The sequence below is a fragment of the Lithohypha guttulata genome (assembly GCF_036872675.1).
Source record: "Lithohypha guttulata strain CCFEE 5908 chromosome Unknown scaffold_4, whole genome shotgun sequence".
Taxonomy (NCBI): Eukaryota; Fungi; Ascomycota; class Eurotiomycetes; order Chaetothyriales; family Trichomeriaceae; genus Lithohypha; species Lithohypha guttulata.
Window position 1 is genome coordinate 3,432,574 of NW_027042753.1, and position 20,774 is coordinate 3,453,347.

The 20,774-nt window shown below is 49.7% G+C and overlaps 11 protein-coding genes across 11 annotated transcripts; 6 read left to right on the forward strand and 5 right to left on the reverse strand.

Moving 5' to 3' along the window:
• Nucleotides 1–92: 92 nt before the first annotated feature.
• On the forward strand, nucleotides 93–3,020 carry ISM1 (isoleucine-tRNA ligase; the record flags this gene model as incomplete). Its single annotated transcript, XM_064900741.1, has 1 exon — nucleotides 93–3,020. The coding sequence occupies one exon, from the start codon at nucleotides 93–95 to the stop codon at nucleotides 3,018–3,020; it is 2,928 nt and encodes a 975-aa protein (XP_064754053.1).
• A 502-nt stretch (nucleotides 3,021–3,522) lies between these two features.
• Nucleotides 3,523–4,341, forward strand: LTR64_006411 (uncharacterized protein; the record flags this gene model as incomplete). The annotated part of the gene is made up of 1 exon (XM_064900742.1): nucleotides 3,523–4,341. The coding sequence occupies one exon, from the start codon at nucleotides 3,523–3,525 to the stop codon at nucleotides 4,339–4,341; it is 819 nt and encodes a 272-aa protein (XP_064754054.1).
• Nucleotides 4,342–5,115: 774 nt separating this feature from the next.
• On the reverse strand, nucleotides 5,116–5,935 carry PCL7 (cyclin-like protein interacting with PHO85; the record flags this gene model as incomplete). The annotated part of the gene is made up of 2 exons (XM_064900743.1): nucleotides 5,116–5,364; nucleotides 5,411–5,935. The coding sequence occupies 2 exons, from the start codon at nucleotides 5,933–5,935 to the stop codon at nucleotides 5,116–5,118; spliced, it is 774 nt and encodes a 257-aa protein (XP_064754055.1).
• A 1,932-nt stretch (nucleotides 5,936–7,867) lies between these two features.
• PRE3 (Proteasome subunit beta type-1) lies at nucleotides 7,868–8,618 on the reverse strand (the record flags this gene model as incomplete). The annotated part of the gene is made up of 2 exons (XM_064900744.1): nucleotides 7,868–8,189; nucleotides 8,239–8,618. The coding sequence occupies 2 exons, from the start codon at nucleotides 8,616–8,618 to the stop codon at nucleotides 7,868–7,870; spliced, it is 702 nt and encodes a 233-aa protein (XP_064754056.1).
• A 486-nt stretch (nucleotides 8,619–9,104) lies between these two features.
• On the forward strand, nucleotides 9,105–10,100 carry bem46 (bem46 protein, variant; the record flags this gene model as incomplete). Its single annotated transcript, XM_064900745.1, has 1 exon — nucleotides 9,105–10,100. One exon carries the CDS (start codon nucleotides 9,105–9,107, stop codon nucleotides 10,098–10,100), a length of 996 nt encoding a protein of 331 aa, XP_064754057.1.
• Nucleotides 10,101–10,262: 162 nt separating this feature from the next.
• On the reverse strand, nucleotides 10,263–11,695 carry LTR64_006415 (uncharacterized protein; the record flags this gene model as incomplete). Its single annotated transcript, XM_064900746.1, has 2 exons — nucleotides 10,263–11,288; nucleotides 11,639–11,695. 2 exons carry the CDS (start codon nucleotides 11,693–11,695, stop codon nucleotides 10,263–10,265), a joined length of 1,083 nt encoding a protein of 360 aa, XP_064754058.1.
• Nucleotides 11,696–11,914: 219 nt separating this feature from the next.
• Nucleotides 11,915–12,457, forward strand: LTR64_006416 (uncharacterized protein; the record flags this gene model as incomplete). The annotated part of the gene is made up of 1 exon (XM_064900747.1): nucleotides 11,915–12,457. One exon carries the CDS (start codon nucleotides 11,915–11,917, stop codon nucleotides 12,455–12,457), a length of 543 nt encoding a protein of 180 aa, XP_064754059.1.
• An 846-nt stretch (nucleotides 12,458–13,303) lies between these two features.
• Nucleotides 13,304–15,324, forward strand: PLB1 (Lysophospholipase 1; the record flags this gene model as incomplete). Its single annotated transcript, XM_064900748.1, has 2 exons — nucleotides 13,304–13,358; nucleotides 13,409–15,324. The coding sequence occupies 2 exons, from the start codon at nucleotides 13,304–13,306 to the stop codon at nucleotides 15,322–15,324; spliced, it is 1,971 nt and encodes a 656-aa protein (XP_064754060.1).
• Nucleotides 15,325–15,600: 276 nt separating this feature from the next.
• LTR64_006418 (uncharacterized protein) lies at nucleotides 15,601–16,855 on the reverse strand (the record flags this gene model as incomplete). The annotated part of the gene is made up of 2 exons (XM_064900749.1): nucleotides 15,601–16,076; nucleotides 16,330–16,855. 2 exons carry the CDS (start codon nucleotides 16,853–16,855, stop codon nucleotides 15,601–15,603), a joined length of 1,002 nt encoding a protein of 333 aa, XP_064754061.1.
• Nucleotides 16,856–17,183: 328 nt separating this feature from the next.
• Nucleotides 17,184–17,645, reverse strand: LTR64_006419 (uncharacterized protein; the record flags this gene model as incomplete). The annotated part of the gene is made up of 2 exons (XM_064900750.1): nucleotides 17,184–17,409; nucleotides 17,458–17,645. The coding sequence occupies 2 exons, from the start codon at nucleotides 17,643–17,645 to the stop codon at nucleotides 17,184–17,186; spliced, it is 414 nt and encodes a 137-aa protein (XP_064754062.1).
• A 1,235-nt stretch (nucleotides 17,646–18,880) lies between these two features.
• On the forward strand, nucleotides 18,881–20,554 carry LTR64_006420 (uncharacterized protein; the record flags this gene model as incomplete). Its single annotated transcript, XM_064900751.1, has 1 exon — nucleotides 18,881–20,554. One exon carries the CDS (start codon nucleotides 18,881–18,883, stop codon nucleotides 20,552–20,554), a length of 1,674 nt encoding a protein of 557 aa, XP_064754063.1.
• Between the last annotated feature and the right edge of the window lie 220 nt (nucleotides 20,555–20,774).

A 20,774-nucleotide genomic window follows, 5' to 3' on the forward strand; every position in this document is an offset into this window, starting at 1 on the left:
TTTTGAAACCTCCGGGCGAGGCTGAACATCGGCCTTGCCGTCTTCTTCGTGCTCTTCGGAGTTGAACTGACCTTTCTTGCAGCAGTACTGATATGAGTCTCAAATCGACTCTGAGGCTGCCGAGCTCAAAGTTTCCTCCTAGACCGTCGCCAGAAGCCGTAACAAGATACGTCAAACAATGCAGTGATGACCTATACGCCTGGCAGAGTCACGCGCGACCTGCAAGCGCAACTTTTGTCCTCCACGATGGACCTCCATACGCGAATGGTGACTTACACGTTGGACATGCCTTGAACAAGATTACCAAAGATATTATATGTCGGTCGAAACTTGCTGAAGGAAAGCGTATTAATTACGTACCTGGTTGGGACTGCCATGGTCTACCTATCGAGCTCAAAGCTTTCGAGAAACATGGCTGGGAACGTGGATCGGGAATTGACCCGGTCAAAATCAGAGGTGCAGCACGAGGGTTTGCAGCAAAAGCTATTGCACAGCAGATGAAAGGCTTCCGATCATGGGGCGTCATGGCCGATTGGGACAACCATTGGAAGAGTATGGACAAGGACTTTGAGTTGAGACAGCTTGAAGTGTTCAAAGCTATGGCTGAACATGGCCTTATCATAAGGAGACACAAGCCTGTGTACTGGTCTCCCTCTTCGCAGACTGCTCTAGCCGAGGCAGAGGTAGAAAGAGAAGAGCATACTTCCACCGCGGCCGTGGTGAAGTTTCGCATTCCGGCCGTGATTGGAGGCTCGACCGAGCCTGTTCACGCTGTGATCTGGACAACTACCCCCTGGACTCTGCCAGCTAACCAAGCTATTGCGCTTAACAAGAATATAAAATACGTCCTAGTCAGCTCGAAGAGTCATGGATTGCTGATTGTGGCTTTATCGCGAGTGGAATATCTGAATGAAATGCTCAAGGAAGAGACGAAGATAGTCAAAGCGTTGCCCGTCGAGTCTCTTCTCGAGAGCACATATTCAGGCTTGTCAGAATTTGGGGAGGATGCCTTGAACAGACCCTTCATTCATGCAGACTTTGTGACAGAAGAGGATGGAACCGGCCTTGTGCATTGCGCACCTGGTCACGGCAACGATGATTTCGACGCCTTGCAGAATATGATCAGGTCCGGAAGAGTTACAGTGAAAGCACCTGTCAACGACAAAGGTGAATTCAGTGAACTCGCTAGCCCTACCCAGCCCACATTATTAGCAGGAAAATATGTTTTCAAAGAAGGCAATAAGGCTGTGCTGGACCTTCTCAAGACGAAGAACGCGCTTATTTCAAGCTACGATTTCAGACACAAGTATCCTGTCGATTGGCGAACCAAGCAGCCTATCATGATCCGAGCCACCGCTCAGTGGTTCGCAGACATCTCTGGTATCAAAGCAGATGTTGTCAAATCCCTGAACAACGTTACTTTCAGGCCCGAATCAGGAAAATCACGACTGAGAAGCTTTGTCGAACACAGAAGTGAATGGTGTATATCGCGACAGCGTGCATGGGGTGTACCAATTCCAGCACTGTACGAGAAGGACACTAATGGGGCCATATTGACAGCTGAAAGTATCGCTCATATAATCAAAGTCGTCCAAGAACGTGGCATCGACGCTTGGTGGTCTGATGATCCAGACGACCCTGCCTGGCTTATGCCTGGTCTTCCACCAGATAAATACGTCCGGGGTAGAGACACTATGGACGTATGGTTTGATAGTGGGACGAGCTGGACACTCATGGTTGCTCCATTGAAGGATCACCAGCAGAGAGGCCCACTGGCCGACGTATACCTAGAAGGTAGTGACCAGCATCGCGGCTGGTTTCAGTCGAGCATTCTCACCAACATTGCATACCAAAAGGTAACTGATCCTTCAGCTACGGCACATGCCCCATTCAGACAACTTGTAACACATGGCTTCACTCTAGATGCTGCCGGCAAGAAGATGAGCAAGTCAGTTGGCAACGTAATTAATCCTAACCAAATCATTGCTGGTTTGGCGCCTCAGCCAGCGCCTAAAAAGGGTCGAGTCCTACATCCTTATGGGCCTGACGCCTTGAGACTCTGGGCCGCTACTGGAGACTGGACATCTGACGTTGTGATCAGTGAGAAGGTAGTTACTGCCGTGCACAGTTCATTGGGCAAATATCGAGTTACCATGAAAGTCCTGCTCGGGATGTTGTCGGATTTTGATCCTGTGAACATTGTCAACTACGAAACCATGAAGTCGAGCCGGTTCGATTTGCACTGCATTGCTCTTCTGCAGCTCCACACAGTGGTCAAAAACGTGAGGAGTGCCATGGCGAGTTACGAATTTCATAAAGCGCTTGCTGCTATCAATGAATGGATTGCTCGGGATCTGTCGGCTTTCTATCTCGAAGCAGTCAAAGACTCTATCTACTGTGATGGTGAGCATGCCACAAGACGACATGTTAGCCAGACAGTACTGTACCATATCTTTCTACAATTTCAGAACATGCTCGCGCCCATCACGCCGCTGTTGATCGAGGAGACGCATGAATATACACCTGAGCAGATCCAAGCTGCTGCTGGCCACCCACTTCAACGTGTTTGGGAAGAGTTGCCTTTTGACTGGAATAACGAAGTACTTGCTGCTCAAGTCTATAACGTAATGGCGATAAATTCCGCTGTGAAAGCTGCGCAAGAACAAGCTCGTGCCGACAAACGTCTCGGTCAGTCACTTGCCTGCGAAGTCGAAATCAGATACGGAGATGACAGGGCCCCTGCCATCGCTCAATTCCCACAATCGTTCTGGGAAGACCTCCTTGTCGTCTCTAAAGTGCATCTTACACCACATACGGAGCAGAAGGAATGGGTCTATTCCCAGAAGGTCGAGCTTGGAAATTCCTCAATTCAAGTAATGGTGTACCCTCCAACACAAGAGAAGTGTGCTCGATGTTGGGCATACACTGCTCCTACACCGAAACAGGACGACGAAGCGCTGTGCAAAAGGTGCTTCGATGTGGTAGAAGATATCAAGCAGAAGAAAGCTGCCGAGGTTTGAGCGGACTAACAAACTGCAATTCTTGTACTAAGATTACCAGCGCGAGCCAGAGTGCTGTCACCCAGTGCCATTCATGTAGAACATTCGATACCAATTCAACTTCTTTCCCATCTGTTGTTTTGACCTCGAGGCACGAAAGGTGTTGCAGCCGGACAAAGAAAGCTTACCTGGAGTCACTGCGCAGGCACCAGCTTGGTCAGATTCATACTAATACTACATGAGAACCTCACACTCCGCTTAGCTCAGGTGACAGATTTACACACCAATGTATGTATTTGTTGCCAGTGATGGGTCGCATTATTGAAGCTCAGGGCGTGAAGGAAGAAAACGAGTCACGATACCGGCCACTTTTCTCGATTGAGGCCATGGGGAACTCGGCATAAGCTTGGAAGCCCCCGCAGAAGCAACGACCATTGCATCTCAGCTCGTGCATTCTTGCTCATGACTACTCTTGAGAATTAAACAGTACTTCAAGTTTTACGGCTTAAATTCCAATGCTAACATGGCATACTCAGGTCGACTAGCTGTCATCGCCGGTGGCCTAGGCGGCCTAGGCACAGCCATTGCCCAAAACCTCCGCCGCAAAGGAGCTCACCTCGCTCTTCTCTACGCCCCATTCGAAGCATCCCGTCGTGAAGAAGCTCTCTCAACAGCTTTCCAAAGCAAAACTCCCGAAAAAGTAACCACGATTGAATGCGATATCACCTCAGATACAAGCGTAGCTGAAGCCTTTGAGGCAATTGAAGCCCTCGCCGAGGAGAGGAGTATCTTCCCGTCTATCTGTATTAACGCTGCTGGGTATGTATCAGTACAACCATTAGCCGAAACATCGGCGGAAGAAGCACGTAAAAATATCGTGCCTAACCTGCTGGGGCCGATGATCGTCAGTCAGGCTTTTTACAGGCTATATACGACTCACAGATCGGCGCGGGAGTTTCACATCAATGACAAGACTGTGTCGAAGCCGCCGGGTCGGATTGTTAGTATTTCGTCGCAGGCTGCGCACGTGGCGCTGGATGGTCATGGTCCGTATTGTGCGTCAAAGGCTGGTCTGAATGCGCTTACGAGGTGTATGGCGCTTGAATGGGGTCCGGTGGGGATTACGAGTAATACTGTCAGTCCGACTGTGGTGTTGACTGAGCTTGGGAAGAAGGCTTGGGCGGACCCTGAAAAGAGGCAGGCTATGGAGAGTATGATACCTACAGGTCGTTTCGCTTTGCCAGCTGAGATTGCGGCTTCGGTCGAGTATTTGTGCCGGGATGATAGTGGGATGGTTAATGGTGCGGATCTAAGGGTCGATGGAGGGTTTACGATCAGGTAGAAGGGTGATTCTGAACAGGTCAGTAATTTATGGTCTCATCTGCCTACCATCCATCAAGCGATCTCTTCACACTGGTTACTATCATTGACGATGTCATACATGCTTGTGGCTAAGTTCTGTCTTCCAGACACAATGACTACTCAAGTAGGGGCCCAGACGTACCTACTCTGAACGAACGGAAACCTTACCACGTGCGTCAGCGACGAAGGTGACCACGTCACTCGCAGTAACGCCTGCATCGTTCTGAAATCACTCTCGGCTGTAATTGGTCAGATGAGTCGTTTGAAACCCTCTGATCAGCGTATATATTCGCCTAGAGCCGTATTCCACGTTACTTGGGCCCCATTGTCAATTACTTGGACTTCCTCGAAGACGTTCATTATCAGGAAGAAGCGCTGCTCGTGCCTGGTGCTTGGCGTGTTAGTGCAAGACGACATGGTAGAGGCTCGTAAATAGAAACATCTTTCAGTCATGAATTCTTCGGCAATCGCTGGCGCCTGGGTATCATGATGAGCTAAACGACGACAACTCTCATTGACGCCAATATGCTTCGAGATAACAACCCTCAACGCACCTCAGGTTCTTTCGCCGAAGCCCGAACCCGACGTCTATGTGCCAAAATATCACCACCGATAAGTTCATGCTTCGTCAACGTTGCGTTTAGGTCGAAAAGACAGTTTCTATACTAATAGGTAAGTCGTAGCGACGGTCCACATCCGTGTATGTCCGGCGACTGTTGTGTCTGCTAAAGTTGAGAGCCGGAAGTTGGATCTCTCAAGCTGTTTGCTGAGGCGTCCTAGAGCTCTGCATGTACATATCATCTGCCGCTTGTGAGGGTTGCTGCATTTGCTGATGTGCAGCTTCAGCAGCTTGCTGTTGCGCGACCACTTCTCTTGCGTAAAACTCGACCAGCATGGTGCCATAAGCTTCCAGCTCTTCCACAGGAACGCTCAGTCTAAAATCGTTAAGAAGGAGGAATTGCAATTCGAGGTTGTTCAATTCTGCCAGTGGCAGACCACCAACCTGGATAATGTCAGTCAGATTCAAGGTGAGGATAGAATGAATTTACCTTGGCATATCTTGAGTTGGTATAGAAGACATCAGAGAAGAACTTGCTGGCGCAAGTAACTCCTGCAATAACCAGCCGGTGAATGTTATAACTGTCAACCACGAAGAATTGTGGTGAGTCGGTGTCGTCCTCCTCCATGCGAGACTCCTCTTCATGATGCACACTCTGGTCTGTGACCGTGTCGGCTGAAGCTTGGGAGTCGGAGCTATCTGATCTGGCTGGATGGGTTGCTCTTTGTAGGAAACGCTTGTTGAAGTTATCTGTCATGCGATCGAAGTAGACGAGCAAACTGAGGAATACTTCATACGTAGTGGGGCAGTACTTGTGGATGCGGCTGAGATAGCTTAGGATCGTGATACTCGGGACATTCTTGCCATGGAATGCCAATACACATGACGACTGAGCAGTGAGAGTGCCTTCTTGTGGTGTGGCCGGTCGATGTACATGTTCATGCTGTCGATCGTTGGTAGTAGTGATCCTCGTCAGCAAGCCAGCGACCATCTCGATAATGTCTGTCACAGGCATTGAACTAATCTCATACTGACGACCAGGTTCCAAGAAACCTCCCAGCCTTGGTCTGGCAAGGTATTCCTGACTTGCGAAGCTCTGAATGTGTGCTAGATCTCGCACTTTTAGCCTACTAGGTGATGTAGCTTCCGATCCTGCCAGTGACCTGGTGGATCGGTGGGTAGGTCCCAGACGAGGCGAGGAAGGTGAAGAGTGTAAACCTCGGGGGTCGCTTGATAAAGGGAAGCCCGACTGGTCAAATCCATGGTGTTGTTGATTCCTATAAGATGTCCCTCTCGCAGCAGGGGGTGGGTGGATCTGGGAGTTCGCAGAGGCATCAGAGGAGCGGAGTGGAGGGGATGGAGGGCGGGCGGGAGGATTTGCAGGTCGTGTGTTTGTCTGCGATTGTGTTGAAGTCGCACGATGAGTATGCGGTCGAGTTGTTGTCTCAGACTGACTGTGCTGAGGGTCACCGCCAACCATTATGTGCTGATAGGCGTGCTGTTGAGCAAGGCTGGGCGCCACTTGGCTCACTACCAATGATCCCATCTCAATACGCTAATCTCACGAGCTGTAACTTGGTTGTCAGCATTCTTTCGACGGACCAGCCGACGGTAACACGCAAGACGAAAGGATGATGAAATGCGAAAGTTATGAAGCGGGCGGAATAAAGTCTATGGGTATTGGCTTAAGCAGGGCTTGAAGGATACAAGGTTGTGTTAGTGGCAGGTGCAAGAGAGAGCCTGCAGAAGGGAAGTGCAGATTGCAGTCCCAGGGCACAGCCGCAGCTCGATATGCGTTGATCTCGGAGGGGCTGGTGGCTCCCGTGGAGCCATATCTAGGCTTGGGCACAAAACGTTCCTTCCGATTCGCTGTTTGCTCGGTCATCTTGCGGCCGATGGGATTTTCAGGTTCTGGTCACTGATTGCTGCTTGAACCTCTTCAGACCTCAACTTTCCAGGATGGAACTCGAGAAGTTCTCGCAAACGAGGTCGGCAAGGTGAATGACAATGGCTGGAAGTTAAGGCAAACGTGCCACGAGTCAACCAATGGAGGGTGTATGCAGGTGTGGAAGATCTGCTACCTGTACTTGTAGCGCCTGACATGTGCCGGTTTTTTGTACCAATGACATATTGCTTTGCCGTAGATCAAGTAACCACCAATAAGAACTTGTCACTCACCTAATAAGTATAGAGATTGGTTCCGATGATGACCAGCAGAATATTTGGATAGTATTGGCAGAGGATGTATGTGTGTGTCTAGAGTAGATTTAGACGAAACAGTGGCAGTGTGATGAACGCGTGAGACGCGTCAAGAACTAAGTGACACGCAGGTGATGTGGCAGCTTACTGTGGTACATTGCAAACACGACTTGTGGCGACCAGAGAACGTCTTCGCGTACACTGGCGCGTGAGCGTCTACTAAAGAGGTCTCTTTGTCTTTGCTCACAATGTGCATGGACTTAACAAGAGTATAGTGGATGTCTATGGATTTCGGCCCAGCAGACACAGTAAAGTACAAACGTTCAAACAGTTATCCACTTGCTCAGAAATGTCCAGCCTACGTCACTATACACACATACATGCCAGGGCCACAGCGACGATGACTGGTGAACCGACTGCCAGCAGGACAGCGTGTCTAGAACCAAGAGTGTTCTGTGCAAGGTCGGGGGAGTCATGTGAATGGCTGTGTATTGATGTGCCTGATTATAGCTGTGGATGAACAGTCTTGATGACAGGGAACATCCTAAGCTGGACACGCAAGCACGGACTTCCTGAGCCTCCACCAGCTGGACGGCGGCCTCGTCGTTCAGACCGGTCAACCATCACTGGACATGCTGAGCTTTATGAATTGCTTTCTTCTTTCCCGAGCAGGCTTTGAGACCATACAGCAAGAATAGGGATATAGATGTCAGACCTGGTCGTGCAATTTCAAGATCCTTTACGTCACTCAAGTCCGTCCGGGGCCTGTATAGCCATTATCTGGTAAGTACAGGTGTCTTTCGTGCCCTCTTGCTGTAAGGACAACCATGCGAATTACACCACCAGAACTGCCGTCCCATTTGATGGCTTCAGAGAGAGCGCCTTTCACGAATTTGATGCCTTCCTCCTCAGTCATGCTCTCTTTCCAATTGGCGTCACAGTAACCGTAGATATATGTCGAGCCAGATCCACCAATGGCGTACGATTGTCGGTGCAGCGAGCCACCAAGTGGAATTGAATAGACGGAACCACCGTGTCGCTTATCGTAACCAGCTATAATCATGCCAGCGCTATTGCAGAATTAGCCAGTGCACCAGAAAGGTTGTTGAGACTTCTCACCTCAATTGATCTTTGTTGTCGTAACACAACTCTTGAAACAGTGCTGCAGCTGTTTGTGTCGTTGGTGCATCACCTTGTCCGTTCTGGACACCATATAGACCCAGATGATAGCTCACAATATCTGCGACTGCTTGTGTGTCAGCCGCCGAGCCCGATCTGCAGCACCATATTGTATCGTGAACTTGAGTAAGCTTGTCCGTGACTCTGTTGGCAATGTATGCTCCCGTTGTGGTTCGAGAATCTGCTCCTAATATCACACCGTCCTTGAAATTGATGGCCATGATTGAAGTACCAAGATTGACCTCGCCCTTCTTGAGATGGTTCATATCGACATGGATTCCGTCCTCGCCCAGCATGCCCGTCCTCATATCAGGTCCCATCGTGGTGGTTGCTGTCTGGTCCGTCCGAAAGATCTACCACTCGTTCTGAAAGTACAACTACAGTCCACAAATATAGCAGGCTGAGTAAGGAGCAGATTTCTGATGTAGTTGAATTGTGTTGCAATGTGTCTGACGAAACGAACAACCTCAAGGTCAGGCAGGCGCAGGCAGGCAGGCAAACGACAGACGCGTTCACGGTGCAGCAGAAAGCTTAGGGCTCGTGACGGGACCTAAATTAGTGCTGCGAGCCCCTGCCGGGGGTTCCAACAAGACCCCCACGTCGCGAATGACATCGAGACCCTCCTCATCTCAGTATCGCGTGCACTGCATGTACTTTTCCGTTCCTCCAACGACCATAGAGTATTCTTACACTGCTCTGCGACAGCAATACTATTCCTATTCTAGATACTGCCGCTCGACTTGACCGATCCGCCCATCACGGCTTCCTCAAACGACGCCAATGAAGAACCGCGGAGCAACAGCGTCATGAACTATTTTAATACTGCAGCCAGCTACCTGCGTGTTCCCTTTCTTGCCTCGTCTGGCCTTGCAGCGTTAAGCTCGTCACTGCTGTATTTCAAGCAGAATTCCCTTATATACCCATCTTCCATACTCAACTCTCGCGTTGATGTGCCTCCACCATCTCAGTTCAACATCCGCGATGCCGAGTCGTTACACATCCCAACACCTGACGGAGAGACCTTACACGCCTACTACCTCAGACCACCGAACGCTCGAGTGCAAAAGAACGTGACGATACTCGCATTTCATGGCAATGCTGGCAATGTCGGACACCGACTCCCTATAGGCAAGGTTTTTTCCGAGTCACTTGGCTGCCATGTTTTCATGCTCGAATACCGTGGCTATGGTAAAAGTACCGGTACTCCAGACGAAGCAGGCTTGACGGTCGACGCGCAGACTGCCTTAGACTACATACGCACACACTCGGAAATGCAAAGGACAAAGATCGTCATATACGGCCAAAGTCTAGGCGGTGCTGTGGCTGTCAAGTTGCTAGCAAATAACCTCGAGAAGACTGCACAGGACGACAGAAGCGAGAAGCAGAAAGATACCAGGATCGCGGGTGTCATATTGGAGAATACCTTCCTGTCTATACGCAAGCTTATTCCCACTGTGATTCCACCGGCTCGCTACATCAGCTTTCTTTGTCATCAGAGGTGGCCATCTGAGGACCTCGTACAGGCCTTGCCACAGGACGGACCGCCGATCTTGTTTCTTTCAGGCCTGCAGGATGAGATTGTGCCACCAAGCATGATGCGGACTTTATACGACCTTTGCAAAGTAGACCGAAGAACGTGGCGGACATTCGAGAACGGTGATCACAATTCGACAGTGTCTGAGCCAGGCTATTTCGACTCTATATGGGATTGGCTCTCCGAAGAGGTTCTCAAAGAGGAAGAAAAGCAAAAGGGCACAGGCTACACGGATGTGAAAGAGGATGACCTGCGCGTACCTCCATAGCTCTGCGGGCGTTGGTGCTTGGCCGATCTTTCAGCTTGTCCTCACTTTGTGATACCCTGTTCGCGCACTAAATCACACACAGAACATGGGGGGCATGTATGTATACCTCGCTCAGCTCTGTGATCGAGCCTCTAATGTCTAACTATACATCTACGTTTACAATCATGATATTCGTTCCGCCTCATCCACGAGCTCATTCACATCGAAACTCGCATCACCCTGACTAAACTTCTTTAGCAGATTCTGCCGCTTTTCTTTTCCAATCCCACCACCATGTCCACCATGGTCGTAGAACTTCTGCATACACAACAACAACCACTTGGCTTCCTCAGCGCTCACACCTCGTGAATCCACCACGCTGCCATTTAGCAGCACCAGACCATGCGAGTCTGCAAGGTCAAGATGATGTGTCACCGTCGTATGGGGTTGTGCGTACTCTCCATGCAGCTTGAATGCTGCCAGGTGTGTGAACAAGATAGTGCTTGTATGCGTGTTCGCCGTCTGACTTCCCGGCGCAGGCGGAGGACCAGCTGGCGGATGGAAAGACCACTGCAAGAAATGAATATCACTTGCTGCTCTTGGCTCGTTCGAGTCGCTGAAGCCATCGGCAGACTGCTTGATATCTCCAGATCCGTCATCTGCCGCTGGTCGAGGGAGTGGAAGGATAAAGCGAGGATGTGTCTTTGCTGTCTCGTATATGCGCTTGTATACTTCCAAGGGTATGACCGCGCATAAGGACTTGGGATCTGAAGCGTGACGCAGCCGCCAGAGGTATTCGATCTCCTTGTTTGGTAGTGAAGCGACCTTGTCGAGGTCGAGGTAGGAGGATAATGGTTTTATCCCTGGTGCGCCGCTATCTTGCTTTGCTGATGGTGACTTTGTAGGTTGACTCGAGGTTTGCGCCTGTGGGGGTGGTGGAGGATGGAATGGCTTCTGAGACTGGGAGTGACCCTGGCTCTGCTGAGCTGCTATCTGCGCATCTGGGTTCGTGACTTTATCCAACTCTTGGCCTACTCGTTTCCGCAACTTCTTTATCCTATCTTCATATGCTGCTTTCAATTGTTCTACTGACTCAAAGCCCTCGGCTCGGGCCTTCTCTTCTAGCTTATCCTGATATTTGTTGTGTATAGAGGTGCTGTTGTGCCGTGTTGCCACAAAGCGTATGTCGTGGACCTGGGCCCATCGCCGCTGCAATCGTAGAGGTGATACGCATGTTCGGATGTGGTTGCGCAGGCAGTAGACAGGCCGAGCAGACATGGTGGGCAGGATGGATGGAGATGAAGATGTAAATGCGCTGGTCTTGTGCTGTGCTGAGTAGTACTACTGTGCTGTAGTTCGTGTTTCACTCTCGAGCTCGGCCAGTTTTCTGCCGAAGAGTTTACTGTATGCAGGAATGCATGAGAACTTACCGTGCTTCAATGACTCATCTGCTTAGACTAGCGGCAACCTTCAATCAGCGTTACGAACAAGAAACACGTTGAGCCTGTGGAATAAAGATACAGTGTTTCCACTTCAGGGTCTTGAAATTCAAGCCATACCTGAACTTGAGTTGTGCAGATATCGTGACGGCGGTAGTACTCGTAAGTTCGTCTCATGTTGACGAGATGGTAGGATTTGAACACAGCCTACGCGTAATGCTCGCGCATATAGTACTCAATTCATGTTCATGTTCTCCGCAGAAGTGTTTAATTCTGATGAACCTCCACTGTCCCGAAGCTACTCCTGATCAATGTCTCCCGTGACAGTACTCATCTCTACGAGTACAAAGTAACGAATTGATCGTGTAAACAGCTAGGTCCATACACGTATTCGTCATGTCTCAACATGTCGACTTTACCGCAACTCGCATCTTCAAGCATACTAACGTCTCCTACGAGCACGTCCTGGAGAACCTTTTCAAGTCAGTTGGGCGCGAGGCGGACAATCAGAGCAGCGGACTGGTTGCGCCGTCGACGGAATTGTTCAACGCCGAATCGTACACTGCACTGGTAGAGAGCAAGCTTGGACCTCACGGGTTCATGATCTTTAAGGAGTTCGACCATGGCTGGTGGACTAACATCGTGAAAGAGGATGGCCAGCAAATTCTGAAGACCTACAGAATCATTTTAGGAAATCCGTTGATTGCCATCACCATGCTAAAGCACGATACCAGGGCAGGGTTATTTGTGCCTGTAGAGCTATTAGTTCGGGAGGTATTGGCGGCTGGACAAGATGAGATAGTGACCGAAGTCTCGTATATCATGCCGAGTAGCCTCATTGCACCCAAAGAACTCGAACCAAAGGAAGAGCTCAAGGCTGCTGTCAAAATTTTGGACGAGAAGCTGGCAAAGCTAGTAGACGATATTTGTGTTTCTTAGACATAGACAATTCTTCACAATACGGCTGTATTGTGACAACCTCATGCCATTACTCATGGTGAGCCTACATGAGGTGGATAAAATGTTCAAGGACGCGCACTCTCATCCCAGTCGCAGTCCAGGTTTCGTTCTGGCATTTCCGAGTCAGAATCCGCTGCCAGTCTGCTTAACAGGAGGAAGGTGTGGATCAATTAGCACGACAGTACACTTAGATACGCGTATTACTGTAGTAGCAAGCAAAACTCGGCATCCGGAAGCTGCGGCCAGCCAAGACACATCTTGTGCATGCCTAACCGGAGCTTATGCAGGTCTTTGGAGCTCAACGATCGCGAAATGACGAAAGCGAAAGTCCAGTAGTTGAGCCTCTTTCAACTTCGATCAATGCATATTGTTCTGAACAAGCATGGTGCTGCAGATAGAGCTCAATCAAAACCAGAAGCTTCACCAGAATCTTAGAATCCCAATGAACGAGTAGGGTTTTCATTGCTTAAGGAGGCAGGCGGACGAAGTCGAGTCGAATGCTTACGGTCCAAGTGTGGAGCAGCCTTCGATTCCTTCATCATGGTTTCTCGCCCCTTGTGTCAGAATCTCAGCGGATGAATCGGTCGAAAAGTGATCTTTTTGATTCGAGTACCAGCGGAGTGGATGTCTCTAGGAACTGTCGCACGACGCGTTGCCCGGTCCTCGAGAACATGTCACCATTCAGTATGATTTGCCATGCACCGCCGTATTGATCCGCAGAGCATGTGTGCTTGGTGCGCAGCCTTGCCTTCTGAAATCTAACATTAACTTAAGCAGTCTTGATTTCTTGACATTTTGCATTGTTTCTTCTGACTTTCGCTAATCATGAAGTTTTTTACCCTCACCGCTGCTGCGTGTAGCGTGGTCAGCTGTGTGCAAGGTGAGTATCCCTGATATGCGTTATAGGAATCAGAATATTGATATCAACAGGCTCAGCTATCTCTGGCGCCATCAAGCACGAAGCGCTCAATGCTCTCGTGGACGTCGAACTCGTCCGACGCGCAGCTCCCGTCTCCCCACAAGGCTACACGCCTTCCGAAGTCGACTGCCCATCCTCCGGAGTGTCTGTGAGATTAGCGACTGCTCTCTCGCAAAATGAAACAGAATGGATATCGCGAAGAAGAAGTGCGACGATACAACCAATGCGAGACTTTCTGAGTCGTATGAATATCTCAGAATTTGACGCCGGACAATACATTGACGACAACAGCAACAATGCATCGGCTATACCAAATATTGGTCTCGCATTCTCAGGAGGTGGTTGGCGAGCATTACTTAATGGTGCTGGTGTTCTGAAGGCCTTTGACAGTAGAACAAATAATTCGACTGCTCCTGGTCATATGGGAGGACTACTCCAGAGTGCGAACTATATCGCTGGCCTTAGTGGTGGTAATTGGCTTGTTGGCTCAATCTACATGAACAACTTCAGCACGGTTGATGCTTTGCAGGCAAGCCCAACCGTCTGGCAATTTGACAATAGCATTATTGAAGGCCCTCCCACTGGTGGCATTCAGATTCTGGACATTGCACAGTACTATGCTGCATTGCTCAGTCAAGTGGATGGGAAGAGGAATGCTGGGTACGACGCCAGTTTGACAGACTATTGGGGACGAGCCTTGTCCTACCAGCTTATTAACGCAACCGATGGCGGGCCTGCCTACACATGGAGTTCAATCAAGCTGAGCGAAGCTTTCCAGAATGGCGAACAACCCTTCCCCATCTCGATCGCTGTTGCCAGACCTCCCGGCGAAATAGTCATCAACCTCAATAGCAGTGTTTATGAGTTCAATGCCTTTGAGATGGGCACATGGGACCCGACTACCTATGGATTCTTTTCCACCGAGTTCCTCGGCACCAACTTGACCAACGGTGTTGTCAACGATGGCGCTCGCTGCACCGTTGGCTTTGACTCTGCCAGTTTCGTCATGGGCACCTCTTCCAGTCTCTTCAACACGCTCATTCTGGGTCTCAACGACTCTAGTCTAAATATTCCAGATGCCCTACGCCAAGCCGTCAGCTCAATCGTCCAGGGTATCACGGCTGATGAAGACGACATTGCAGATTACGAACCCAACCCATTCTTCGGCTGGAATCCGACAGGCAACAGCTACAACCATGAAGCGACCTCCCTCTCGCTAGTCGATGGAGGCCTCGACAACCAGAACATCCCTCTTCACCCTCTCATCCAACCTGCACGTCAGTTGGACGTAATCTTCGCCAACGACAACAGCGCCGACACCTCCACAAATTGGCCTAATGGATCGTCTCTCGTTCAGACCTACGCCCGCCAGTTCGAGCCAATAGGCAACGGCACAGCATTCCCCTATGTCCCCGACACCAATACCTTCATCAACCTTGGCCTCAATAACCGTCCGACCTTCTTCGGCTGTGACGCATCAAACATCAGCTCAAGCTATTCCAACACACCACCCATCATCGTCTATCTCCCCAACGCCCCATACCTAACAATGTCCAACCAACCCACCGTCACCCTCGAAACAAACAACACCTACCGCGACGCCATGATCGCTAACGGCTACGAAGTCGCCACAATGGCAAACGGCACCCTGTCTGGCTATGAGAACTGGCCGCAATGCGTGGGGTGCGTGATCTTATCCCGAAGCTTTGACAGGACAGGAACGACTGTGCCCCAGGCATGTCAGCAGTGTTTCCAGCAGTATTGCTGGGATGGGACGCTGAATTCCACGACGCCTGAGACGTATAACCCGCCACTTAAGCTTCAGGCGGTGAACGTGCAGAGTAGTGCTGCTGCTCCTGGAGGGCTGGCATCGATGAGTTTGATGGGTTTGGCTATTGCTGTTAGCACTGCTGCGCTCGTTTTGTAGTACATTGGACAGTGTGTAGTGGGGGATTTGTATGGGAAGGGTACCTAGAACTTTGCATAGCGCTTGGAGTATTTGGGAGGGATGATACAGCCAAAGGATTGGCACAATCTTGGCAGGCCATATAGAAGGTAAAGATCGATTTGGAAAGTGCTTGGGAGAAACATCTTGATTAGATAGAAGAGCATGGATTAGAAAAGGATAAACACTGTACGGGCTTACAACAGCCATTGCCGCGGAAGTGCAGTAATGCAATTTACGTCAATATTGTTGGTAAAGCTATTCGATACTCGTCACCACATCGCTTGTCTGGTCGCTGAACTCGACTGAACGCTCCCTGTTAGTAGGACCATCACAATCCCACGACCAGTCCCAGGTGAAGACCACGCTGCCATCTTCTCCCGCCACAACCACCTTGAACGGAGTAGATCCATAATTGACCCCATAGCCAGGATGTCCAGTATTAACTGTTATCGCATGGGAAGTTCTGCTGCCTACACTGATGGCAATCTCGGGCCCATATCCAAATTCACGAGGATCGACTACGGCCTTCACGCATAAGAACGGCTGTACCAGGGCCTTGATCGGCAGGTCTTCGATCTGCTCACGAGCCGTACCAGCATTATTCCTGCCTTTATGGTCCCATGGTATTCGACTAGGGAGGGTCTTCGGACGTCGTTCGTGACTGATCGTCCGGATGCGGGACGGTGACCATTTTCTTGCAGGGATGAACTTGGATTTGTTCCTTGCTTGACCTGATGGCTGGTTTAAAGATTGGCGAGAAACGGTTGAAGTCTCTGTTTGGGAACGAGGCCATGATCTAGGAGATAACGTGGAGGTGCTTACTCGGCTATGAGGTTGCTGCGGGAGAGTGTAAGCAGATGCACTGTAAGGCTGGAGGTCTGTCCCTACGAAGAGAGCTTAAGTTAACAATGCCCTGTGTATTTGGTAGTGTCTTACGTATATGCGAATCAGGACGGAGAGTGGAGGTGGTCTTGTACTGCTTACATTCAGTGATGCTATGTCCCGGCGCGGATGCTCTCATTGTTTCCATATTCGGATCTTGGACCAGCAAAGTATCGAGATTTCCATCGTACTCGGTGATCAAACCAGGTCGGTACGAGCGAGAACCTTGTTCGTCCAGCGGCATATACGATGCAGCTGGCATGGGGATCGCATCAGGTATTGGTGGATACTGATAACCATTCTGATCTATCTGCGAAGCAAATAGGCTTGAATGATCCTCATCCTGCATAAAGAAGTGTGGTGCAAAGCCGGGATTGGGTCCTAGCGGAATGGTAGAACATCGTTGGTCGTGTGTATCTTCAGGATGGACGGCCTGTGGGGGTAGTAGCGTCTGGCTTGTTTGAGGCATACAAGGCTGCACTGAAGCACCTGCAAGCTGTGACGGAGACGCTGCCCAATCTGTACCGTTAAGGTATGTGGTAGTATCATCGCCCACAGCGGAGTATCCATACAGTTCTTGTGGATTCCATCCAAGCTCACGCACTGCAGGGAAGTCGTCGTTTTCCATACCGAAGTCCTTGGCTCAGGCTCAAACTGTCTCGTCGCACAGCCCCAGCTTCGTACAATACAGGGAATGACCTGGCGAGCCAAGATACTGTTTTGAAGACGTATAACTGGAGATAGTTGACTAGGATATATCGAAACAAAGCTTTTGAGTCTGGAAAGCGTTGAAACTGCGAGGCTGACTCAACCCAGGGCATACTGTTTGCAAGTAGATTAGTGGTCGTCACCATGTCAAACCACCTTTGTGGCTGAGGGTATAGTCCTCTATGAGTAGTATCGACGTACGACACAATCCCACTGGACATCGTCAAACGATATCCTCTTTATGGTTGTCAGGCACTGCCACGTCCCCATTTCCGTTTTGTAATATCTTCGATGTGCTTTTGATCCTCCTCGTGCTCTTGCATTCGGGCATTCAAGACAGCGTCGAAGAGTTCTCTGCTCTGTTCGTAGGCTTCGTGAAGCTCCGCAGTCGCCTCCACGATATCCTTCTCAATTCTTGTTCGTTTTTGTATCAGGCCTCGTAGCTCGTTGACACGATCTGTGTGCATATCACCTCTTTAGAGAATTCAATATACAGGATCAAGCAGTACAAATCAGACTTACATAGCTGCGGCATGTTTCTCAGCACATGCAGCAATTTGTCCCTGGACATGTTTTACACAACCATCGAACTCTGCCTCGATACTCTGCTGTTTGCCCTCAATGGTGCCTTTTTGCTGTGACTGGAAGAAATCAATCAGCACTGCCGCATCAATGAGCTTGAAACAGATTGAACTTGCCTTGTCCGACATTCGATCAACTAGTACTGTAGTGAGAAGTTCGAGATCGGTCAAAGACAAAATAACGAGGCCAAGTACGTGCTGGTGATCAGTATTTAGTCAAGTTTGGGTCATGGAGAGGTGGCAGAAGTTCTTGAAATCTTAGCGCTCAGGAGGGCGATTAGCTTATCGAACAGAGGCAGATGCTGTTGGGTAGAGTTGGAAGTTGCGGCCATACCAGTACTCGGTAATTTCGGAAGGTGTGATCGTTAGAACTGTATGGGCACCTTCCACAGCTCGCAAGGGTTCTCTGTAGGTAGGTACAGGACGATGTAGAAAGCGCGTTCAATCGATCAGCATTCGGTACTGGCCTCTTCGAAATTAGCAAGCAATTGATTGTTTGCAATCTTTGTTTTCTTCTTGCCACGAGATACAGAGCTTGATACTAATGGGCTTCTTGATGATCACCCCGATCAGATGGGGATCAAGACATCCGTGTGCAACTAACGTGATCCTTCTGTGCTTCGCAGTAAGCTCAGAGATCCTGCAACAAACGACTCTGCTCTCCCATATCCCGCACGTCAAATTATTGTCTTGCTTTAACACATGAATATCAAATAGATCCCTCTAACCAAAGTCCACAAGATTCGACATTGTTCCTAGGAGTGCTCACATTATTATGAGGTCTCTTCTAACCATTTCGGAGCCAGCTGTCAATGTGCTGGAGCTCAATACTATCCACGGCATCTGTCAATTTGACTCCGGATACACACAATCACCGGCGGGCTTCTTATGGTGAAGACACAGTGCCATAACGAGAGCTCATGGTTGGGTACAATGGGTACAGTCATTCAGGAGTCGCAGAAGACATGTGCAAGTGAGCACACGTGAGCTCCAGGCAAAGAGCCGAGGCATGGGCTCGACAAGACAATGACTACGAGTAAACACAACTGGTCACTTGATGCTTTATCTCACCTTCAACCACTAAGAAGCCCCGGATTTAGTCTTACAGGACCTTGAGTGCGTCAGAATCTGGGGCGCGCGTCACACGGAGGACTTCCTGGAGAAGCCGAAATAAGCAACAGTGTGTACCTGAAATGCGAAGAGCATGTGCACGGAGCGCAAGCTGCTGGCATGTGAAACTACTCCAAAGTCACAATCATTCCTTCCACCAGATTATCTTCCTACATCTGTCACTCCTTGACCTACTGGCAGTCGCTCTTCATTCTTCTTGATAGATTGTATTATTAACAACTGTTACAGCAAGCATGTCTACATCATTTTCCGTGGCTGATGTGGCCAAGCACAACAAACCCACTGACCTCTACATTGTGGTCGACGAAGACGTCTATGACTTGACAAATTTCCAGGACAATCATCCGGGTGGCAAGAAGATCTTACAACGAGTCGCAGGCAAAGATGCGTCAAAGCAGTTCTGGAAGTATCACAATGAAAGTATTCTCAAGAAGTACAAAGCACAACTGCAGGTTGGATCCTTGGATAGCAAGAAAGTCGAGGCAGCTGCTCCTCCGCCTCCAGCACCAGAAGAGCAGAATGACAAGAGTGAGAAAGTTGTACCTTCCTCCGAGCCTGGCCAGGTTGTCGTCCCAGCACCTGGTCCTGCCGCGGCCGAAGAGACTGCGGAAGCCATGGACGCATTCGGTAGCCTCATACCATTCGCAGATCCAAACTGGTATCAGTCCTACCACTCGCCTTACTACAACGAGTCACACGCTGCCCTCCGAGCTGAAGTCCGAGAATGGGTCGACAACGAGCTGGAACCCTTCGTTACAGAATGGGACGAAGCAAAGAGAGTGCCAGAGAAGATCTATAAACAGATGGGAGAAAAGGGATACCTCGCCGGTCTTATGGGTGTTCACTACGACGCCAAGATGACCAAGAATACAGTCAAGAGCGTCCCACCTGAGAAATGGGATCTTTTCCACGAAATGCTTCTTACTGACGAGCTGTCCCGAACTGGCAGTGGTGGTCTAGTTTGGAACCTGATTGGCGGCTTCGGTATCGGCTGTCCTCCTCTCGTCAAGTTTGGCAAGAAGCCTCTCGTCAACAGAATCCTCCCTGATATCCTCAATGGTGACAAACGTATCTGCTTAGCCATTACTGAACCAGATGCTGGCTCTGACGTCGCCAACCTCACCTGTGAGGCTAAGCTCTCAGAAGACGGCAAACACTACATTGTGAACGGTGAGAAGAAATGGATCACTAACGGCATCTGGTCTGACTACCTCACCACTGCTGTCCGGACAGGAACTCCTGAATCTGGCATGAATGGCATCTCTGTGCTACTCATCGAGCGCACAGAAGGCGTAAGCACTCGCAAGATGGATTGTCAAGGAGTATGGTCATCAGGTACAACATATATCACTTTCGAAGACGTAAAGGTCCCAGTCGAAAACCTGATTGGCAAGGAGAACCAAGGCTTCAAGGTCATCATGACCAACTTCAACCACGAACGTATCGGTATCATTATTCAATGTCTGCGCTTCTCTAGAGTCTGCTTCGAAGAATGTGTCAAGTACGCCAATAAAAGAAAGACATTCGGTCAAAAACTCATCAACCATCCCGTCATCCGACTCAAGTTAGCCCACATGGCCCGACAAATAGAGTCTTCCTATTCCTGGCTCGAGAACCTCGTCTATCAGTGCCAGAGAATGGGCGAGACAGAAGCCATGTTGAGACTGGGCGGTGCTATCGCTGGACTGAAGGCCCAAGCTACAACCACATTCGAGTTTTGCACAAAAGAGGCTGCTCAGATATTTGGAGGATTGGCTTACAGCAGAGGTGGTCAAGGTGGCAAAGTGGAGAGGCTGTACAGAGATACCCTGGCCTACAAGATCCCGGGTGGAAGTGAGGAGATCATGCTGGACCTGAGTATACGGCAAAGTATGAGGGTGCACAAAGCGCTGGGTATGAAGCTGTGATGTACTTTCTACAATATCATGCACATGTATGCCTAGACCCCGAGGAGTTTACTGTTTCGACAATACAAAAGACTACTGCCATTTATTTACATTTGAGGACATGTCTACGGTGCCTCGTATTATTGGTTGCCTCGCTATCCAGGACTCTTTGGAATGTCCCGGGTCTGTGACATCTCTTGAGTAGCAAGATGAGCAGAAGGATCGGCCCCATCACGAGACT